The sequence below is a fragment of the Hoplias malabaricus genome, chromosome 1, assembly GCF_029633855.1.
Source record: "Hoplias malabaricus isolate fHopMal1 chromosome 1, fHopMal1.hap1, whole genome shotgun sequence".
Classification (NCBI taxonomy): domain Eukaryota; kingdom Metazoa; phylum Chordata; class Actinopteri; order Characiformes; family Erythrinidae; genus Hoplias; species Hoplias malabaricus.
In genome coordinates, this window is record NC_089800.1 from 44,997,107 (window position 1) to 45,005,541 (window position 8,435).

An 8,435-nucleotide genomic window follows, 5' to 3' on the forward strand; every position below is an offset into this window, starting at 1 on the left:
TCACTGCACATTTCTTAGAAAAGCTAAAAACAAATCCCCTTTAAAAATGACGTAGTATGTTTCTTGCTTTATTCCTTAAAATGAACACATCAACTGCTGATGGTGTCTGTAAGTTGTAAATAATTACCATTTCATGTCTTCAAAAATAATACATCTTAAAATAATATAAATTGCCACAGATCTAATGCACAACCCAACATCCATGAAGCAGACTGATGGTGTAAATATGACAGTAACGGGGTCACTGTAAAATAGTGTCTGCCAGCTCCACAGCCCTCTGTTGAAGTAAGCATCAAAGAGAATCTGCAGAGTCTGTCGCATCGAATCACAGGCCCACACACTCACTCTGCTCTAGCTCCCAGCTAGAGCTAAACTGGGATGTCCAATTAAAAAAAAAAAAAAATTACATCAGGACTACAGTGGGACATGATGTCACATGACGCGTGGCAGTTATGTAATGTAAGAAATAATTTTTAAGTATGCTGCCCTTTATCTCCAGAAGCATATTTATATATACACATTTATATTTTCAAAAAAGACATGAAACTTGTGTACGTTTCCAGATAAATCTTTTAATTAACATGTTTCATCAAGCATGTACATAATTTAACAAGTAAACACGGATTCAACAATTCAACAGTAACATTGTATAACAATAGTGAGAAAAAAAAAAAAAAAGGCTGGTATACCATCCAGTATTTGCGCATTCAGAGAAAAGCCACCAACTGGTCCAACCCACTGCAAAAACATAGACTATTACCCTGACAGACAAACCTCAGTGTGGTATACAAAAACCCCAGCAGCTCAGACAACTACTTACATACGCACTCTTTATCATAGATCAACAGGACAATTATAAATACCCTGCCATTCTCCAAAAATTACAGTTTAATGTAAAAGAGATGTGATAACATTATGACTTACTTGCCATGCTCCACATTTTAGAAAAGCCTAAACAGAGAGGACAGCCTCATGGAAACTGAGTGTTAATGTCCTGGAAGCTGTTTTCTTTATCATTTTATGTGCAAAATGTTTTAAAGGCAGTGAGATCATATTTAAAAAAACAATCCTGCTGTCTTCACAACAAAGACTGAGAGAATCAGAAAGTGGAAGCACCATTGTATTAAACCTGTAGAGTGGATGTCTTTTTTTTTATATAACAGTGTTCTAAAATGTGAAATGAAGTGCTCAACAACTGTAATTATGAATTTTAAAAAATCCCTTTGGTGTTGGTGGGGTCTATCTAGAAAACAAACACGGTTGCCAATGGAAAAAGCTGCACTGTCCACTAGCTACTCCTCAAAATTTTTTAACACATGCTTAAAATGTTCCGATTGTCACTGCAACACTGGGGCACATCCAAAGACACATCAGTGCTCATTATCTGGTATAGGACCTTTGCCAGTTGTAGATGGCATGAATGTTGTGGGAGCAGGTAGGAATCCTCTTGCAGGAGCTTACACTGCGATGGCGGAAAGTCTTCCCAACCCCACTAAGCCCTCTTCGTCTACACGCCTGTTTGGCACGCTCTTCAGCTGCAAAGAAGTCTGTTGTGGCCCTAAAGAACTCCAGAAGGGCCTGATGGCTCCAGAGCACAGGGCCCTCCTCAGGGACGGAGAAGCCACAGTGGCCTCCTTGAGCGGTTAACAGCAGAAAGAAGTGAGGGTTGCTCTCGAAGAGCTCCAGAGGCAGCGTAGATTGAGGCTCACCACGGACAGGATCGTCTCGACTGCACACACACAGCACAGGGATGGCAACCTCGTCCACATCCCTTAATGGGTCATTGCGCTCCCAGTAGGCTTCCCAGACCCCCTCCACCTGCGCCCCTTTCAGACCTGCCTGGCAGAAGAGTGTCTCCTCCATTGCCCTGAGTGAGCTGCTGGAGAACAGACTCTCAGTGTGGATCATTTCACCCAGCGCTGTTCTGTATCTGCGAGAAAATTCAAAACACAATCAGCAATGATCTCTTTCTGAGGAGCAGTCGTCCATTTTGTTAACCATTTTAAAATATGATACTGAGCTTGCAAACTGCCCAGACACAACACAGAAATCAATAATATAGGATAAACATCAGCAGTTCCTATGGCAACAATTGTATTTCAATTTGAAGAGTTCAGGTTTTGAATAATGGCTGTCTCCTGCAAGGCCACACCTCCAATATGGCTGTAGAACAAGCAGAGACAGTAGGAGTGAGTATTTGAGCAGGACATTTGTGCAGCGTCTACTTCTTGAAAGAATTTTTAATTGTAGAGTACACAAGGCTCACTACGCACTATTTAATGAAACAGGCATTTGGTATGATATAGATGATAACCTACACAGTGGAACCTCTACTAACAAACGCCTATACTAACGAACTTTCCAAGATACGAACCGGGCATTTGAATATATATATATATATATATATATATATATATATATACATATATATTTATTTTTTTATTATTTTTTTTTTTATTTTTTATTTTTTTGCCTCCACCAACGAACCATGACTCTAGAAACGAACCCAAGCCTCCGCCGAGCCGGCGGTTGGAAATGGCCACTGACCCCAATAGGCGAGTCTGGTGATAAAGTTTGGTGATAAAAAAAAAATAATCATAAAATAAAAAATGTAAAAAAAAAAAAAACATTAAAACAACAATAGCAGTAAGCGTAACGTGAGCTTAGCGCAAGATTAGCAAATCGTAGCTTTAGCAATTTAGCACTAGTGTAAATAGCAGACAATGAAATTCGTGTTAAGTTAAGCTTATAATTTAAGCCGTATCTACGCTTCGTCTCCCCACATTCACCTGCCTACTCTCCGTTAATCCACCCGACTCCCGTCATACAGCCAGTGCCTGTGTTACTCCTCCAGACAGTCGTCACGTCTTCAAGGTAGCGATATGTAACCACTTAAAACTTTTTTATTACTGTTACCACTGTATTTCTCTTTTATTTTTAGTAATGATACATGTATTTTTTATTTTACTAATTTGAGAGTGTTGTAAACATATATCAGTGCAGAAAGGGTGACTTTCGGGGTGGGGGCTGGAACGCATTATTTTAAATGGGGAAAATTGACTTGAGAAACGAACTTTTCCACTTACAAACCGGGTCACGGAATGGATCAAGTTCGTAGGTAGAGGTTCCACTGTATATACTTATGAAAGCAAACTGGTCAAGATAAAATTGTTCTAAATACCAGTAAAATATTATTATACTGTCATAAGTTATGACTCACCTCTAAGTCTAAGTTAATATGAGAAAGGCATTAATATTGTTCAAACATTGTTGTGTCGCCCCCTCCTCTACAAAATGTGATACTGTCTTGAATTTGTTATACCACCCTGCTCCATGCCTGAGACACATCAGTGAATCTTTTATTGAACTCACCAACTAGGCACATATATTAGATTATATTTATTACAAATTATCTCCTTTAATTGTACCTGCTGAGGCACATCTTCTGGTAGAGTACAAGGGCCCAGTTGAAGGGCCAGGTGGGACCACTCTCAAACCAACTCTGGCAACGGAAGATGGGGGAGAGGCAAGCTGCCGCAGTGACATAGCTGGATGAGCCACACTCCCCTAGGTACGAGAGGAGGAGGCCAGAGCCTGTGCTCTCACTCACGGCATAAAGACGTCCAGCTGGCTGCCGGTAACGGATGTAGCGCACTGCCTCCCTCAAATCAGCCGGGTCACCAAACTGCTGCAGCTTAACTGTGCTGAGGGGTGTGCCATTCTGACTCCGGCGGTTGAAGACCACAGGGAGGTAGCCATGGTTCACAGCTGCCTCACAGAGCTGCAAAGAAAAACACACACGTCACCCGCTAATCAGAGCAGGGGGGGGGGGTCAAACAGGCAAGAGTGACGTAAAAAAAAACCCTTGTGATTCTCTTGTATACATTTCAACAGACTTGAAAAAATAAATATTTGACTCTTTAAAGTACATATATATTTTCTCAAACGTTCCATTGCATTCTGAAGCATGTCACTGACCCAGAGCTTTTTGAAATAAGCAAACCGACAGGCTGTGTAATTGTGGATGACACTGCTCAGGACTTTTCACATTTTAAACATCAGGCCCATGTGGAATTCTGTCATGGCGTCTTGAGACATGGTGAAAACAAGTATGGCTGCCTTCTTCCACATTCCACACATACTTGAGGAGACAGAGAAATCTTCATAAGCAAGCATTTGTTCTGAAAGTCTGAGTAAGTTTAAGGAAAAAATTCTATTCCACCTGCCTACCACAATACATGACTAGAAACAACATTTTTTGTGGAGGACGCAATTGCTACTTTTTTCTCTTATGAAGTCAGACAAACCAAATTTGATGCTGGTAATTTGTAGGCTCCAGTAAGTCTGCTGACCACTTTACAGCTCATATTACATAAATGAATCATGTAGTGTCTGAACAAGGGTCAAAGTGCATGGTTGAAATTAGCATACCTTCCAAATCATATGCAAAAATAATGAGTTAGGGTAAGAGCATCCTTTCTCCAATGTGCTCTAAATGCTGTTTAATCTCCATGCCACTGCAGAACACACACTGAGGCAGTGTGCAAGTGTGCACGTCAGCAAAGGAGAGATGATGTCTGGAAGAAACATGGACCCATTACCCTCAGGTCATGGGAGCAATCTCTGCTCCAGTTCCACCACCGGGAAAAAAAAACCTTCGTAGAGACCAGAGTCAACTCAATAAAGCAGACAGACCCATGGTCTCAAAAATCTCAGTGTAACATATAAAAGTGTCAGCATTTTTCAAAATGATGTTGATGTTTTCATTCAGTTTCACATTAGGCCTGAATTAGCCTTAATTTTTAATGGGCAGATGGACAAATAGTTCATTCATTATTTTTTAGTAAATTAACATGATCCCAAACAATGTCAGTCATTCATTGTCATGGACTGAATCTAATCTATAAAGCAACATGAACTGTTAACAATAAAATCCCTGAATAAACCAACATTTTGTTTTAAATCAACTGTGATTTGAAAATAAATGGCTTGGCATAAAAAAAAATTCACTGCACTAATCAAGAATCAGGGCAGCTTTCATTAGAAGAGAAATGCTCCATGAGAGTCACTGAATGCAACACCATTCTGGCAGCACTGCTGCGCCCTGCTCTCATGAGAGAAGCTTAATTGGCCTGACACCTTGGTGCAATAGTGACAGAAACACACAAGTACTGCACAAAGGCATCATCATTACACTCTTACAGCTTACACAACGTGCCTCCCACTGAAAGATGAAAGGACACCACATAGGACCCTTTTCTCTACAGTGTGCTGAGTACTGCACAATTCTGCATTTCATTTATTTAAAAGGGAGGCAGATATTGTGCAACACAAATCGAAGAAAGTAGCGGATGTAAATAACGAAACGACTTTAGCCAGAGGAGACTCATCAGGCACTATATGTAATCCTTTACATATACGCTTGGTAAAACTGATCAAGACAGGTGTTATACAATTGTCTGCAGCTTTAGTTTTGCATGTATGGACTGAAAATCACTTTACATTTACTGATTTGCATTTTCTTTAAAAAAAAAAAAAAGATGGTTGGACAGATATTTACATTTCACAGATATTCAAAATATTTGATGATGCCTCATACACCGCAGAAGAAAAACATAGGTCATACTGTCAGCAGTTCGGTCATTTATTACATATCATTGCTGTTGAAAGAAAAACATGCAGTTCTTAATTCACTACATCATTAGAACATTGCAGCAGTCCCTCAAGAACTTCTTGATCAATGAACCAAAAGAAATGCTTCAAAATTACTTATTTTTACACAGATGTCCACTGAAAATTAAGGTGTTGTTTTTATTCTCCTATAAGTTACCAATTTAACGATATTTAATTTAAGGAAAAGGTTCAATTTCCCTGTAATGCTAATCCAGGTTGGTTTTGTCCCATTTTCTACAGGTTACAGATGTTTATGTATCAACACAGTCATTAGTATAGGCAGATACTAAATAATATAGGATATTTGCAACAGCCCAATTATCTCATATCATTATTTACAATAAAAACCTACAATTTACATTTGAGTATTTGACTGCATCACTTTTGTGTCTTCTGTGCTGCATTAGGGCACAGATGAGCCTCTACTTTATGACTGGTATGCCAGATGTGGATTTGATAAACAAAACACCTTCAAACCATTATGAAAGAGCCATTCACTTCTTTCAACTAAAGCCTTTAATATACATATAGTACTGCTTTAGGCTTATTAGCATATTTGATATTTTTGAAGAACATAACAAAGTTAGATTGAAATTACTCAAGGGCCCGTTGTGGAAAAAAAATCCATGTTCTTTTTACAGATTAGTGTGTAAACATTGCTGAAGTTTCCCAACCTAACTTTAACTCTTCATGATCAGGACCATGGTGGATTATTCTCAATGCTGCAGTTACACTGACTTGGTTGTGGCATGTTAGTGTGCTGCTGCGCTGGAACAAGTGGTTCAAGATATTTTTTAAACAGTACCCACCTCTCTATCTGCTCCGTTACACTCACCTACCTTGTATAAAGTCAGAAACGGAGGCTCATGTGTTGCTGCAGTTTGCATTAGTCATCCTCTAGTCCCTCATCAGCTGTGTCAGATCCACTACACTCAGCACAGCACACACTAACAAATCACAACATCAGCGTCAATTCAACAATGAGAATGATCCACCACCCTAGTAATGCCTGTTCTGGGATCCTGACCACTGGAGAACCGTGAGAAAGGGGGCTAAGAAAATATGCAGACAAACAGATGGACTACATTTTGTAAGTGTAGCACTCCACAGTGCACCTGTAAGAGGAGCTGATAAAATGAAGAGCGTAGAAACAAAGAGGTCATTATGGCTAATCTTTGTACAGCTGCCTTTTCAGCCTGCAGCGGCTCAACTTCAGCAACTGACAATAAAGTTATAGAGTTATATCAGCACGGACTGCTTTTTGAATAATACACAATACAGTTCATCCAATCAGATCAGACCTCACGTATATTGGTGTTAATGGCACGTGCCATTTGATCCTACGGAATAAACAGAAGTCGGTAAAATGGGCATGCAGAAATTAATTAGGGCTGGTTTTGAGAGATAAATCTACTCATATTATGTTGATATAAAAATATTTTCCCCTACATACTGCAAAAAAAAGGACTCTGACAAGATACTGCTGCTGCAGCAGATCTTCAATGTCTTCACTATTACCTTCTGTACGTTTCTGGTGATCTTTCCAAAAGAGTTGGGGATGATGAGAAGGATGGGGCTGGTAGAGTTACTGGAGGTCCTTCTTCTCTTGGGATGGGTCCCTGCACCACTAAAAGCCCAGTCTAGAGACACCAGTCCATCGTCACTGAGCTGTAGATGATCTCGGACGAAATGGATGGTGGAGTCGTACGGCCACAGAGCTCCGAACACAGTCTGGAGAACACCGGAGCTCCTCCAGGTCCACGCCGAGCCGCAGTGGGGGTCTGCGGGTTTGCAGAAGCTCTTGCAGTGCTGGAGCTGGTAGTTGTAAAGCGCGGACGGCTTGCAGATGAACGCCAGCGGCGGCGCTGGGTGCAATTTGTGCTCGGTTGGTGAAGTGAAGGTTTCCGCCAAACGCTTCAGCAACGGCCAGGCACTGAACACCAGGACGAGGATGCACACAGCGCCTATCCATGCCAGCATTTGTACGGCTTCTGTCGGAGAAGTCGACGAGCTTAAAACGATGGACTAACAAACTGAAAGCTCTGGGTCCATATTGTTACTGTTGCTGCTGAACGTGAACGCGCACAGCCACAACGGGAAAGAGAAAGACCATACAAAGTTCACTCTAGTTTGGCACCTTTCATTCACTGAAGCCTCTCGTTCCGCTCAGGCTATCAAAAAGTCCTCATTTCCACGGAAATAATAAGTATTTAACGGTTAGGTACAAAAACAAAACCCTAAATGAAAACACTGAGCTACACTGGCGCCATTAGGTTTTCAAATCAAGCGCTGCTTCTGTGAGCGTCTCACTCTCCCTGTGAGCTCTGCAGGTTATGCAATCTCTCTCTCTCTCTCTCTCTCTCTGTGTGTGTGTGTGTGTAGAATTTAATGGCCGTTGAGGGCAGCTACTGGTTACCTGATAAAGCCACATTTATTTTGACGAGTTGCATTCAGAGCAAGACTTCTGCTCATATTAATCAGGGAAAAAGTAGAGCCACTATTATAACAGAGACACAGTCTCGTCTTCTATGAATATTTCTTGAATTACTTTCTAAGGATTTGCTGCAAGGACATCAGCTTTGTCAACGTCTCTGAGTGTATATATAAGGTGTCCATTCAGTTTTAAAAGTAGTCCACATGAGCTTGAAACAGTTTGATTTATATTTTTCTGTGTGGTTCCAAGTTTTTATTTCTTTATTATTATTTAATTTCATATTTAAATATGATGAATTTTACATTGCAAAATTTCTTCAGGCCCATAA

General features: G+C 40.5%; 1 protein-coding gene across 1 annotated transcript; it reads right to left on the bottom strand.

Annotated features, from left to right (window-relative positions):
* Positions 1–564: 564 nt before the first annotated feature.
* Positions 565–8,041, bottom strand: abhd15a (abhydrolase domain containing 15a). Its single transcript, XM_066664022.1, has 3 exons — positions 7,192–8,041; positions 3,429–3,781; positions 565–1,930 (listed from the first exon to the last, which is right to left on the bottom strand). The coding sequence occupies exons 1-3, from the start codon at positions 7,651–7,653 to the stop codon at positions 1,381–1,383; spliced, it is 1,365 nt and encodes a 454-aa protein (XP_066520119.1). The 5' UTR covers positions 7,654–8,041; the 3' UTR covers positions 565–1,380.
* Between the last annotated feature and the right edge of the window lie 394 nt (positions 8,042–8,435).

What these genes read in the sequence shown, in the direction of transcription:
- abhd15a (XM_066664022.1), bottom strand. Translation starts at nt 7,653, where the DNA reads ATGCTGGCATGGATAGGCGCTGTGTGCATCCTCGTCCTGGTGTTCAGT. An exon ending in TCACCAGAAACGTACAGAAG is followed by an intron (nt 3,782 to 7,191) that starts GTAATAGTGAAG and finishes TTTTCTTTGCAG; the next exon opens with CTCTGTGAGGCAGCTGTGAA. An exon ending in CAGAAGATGTGCCTCAGCAG is followed by an intron (nt 1,931 to 3,428) that starts GTACAATTAAAG and finishes ATTTTCTCGCAG; the next exon opens with ATACAGAACAGCGCTGGGTG.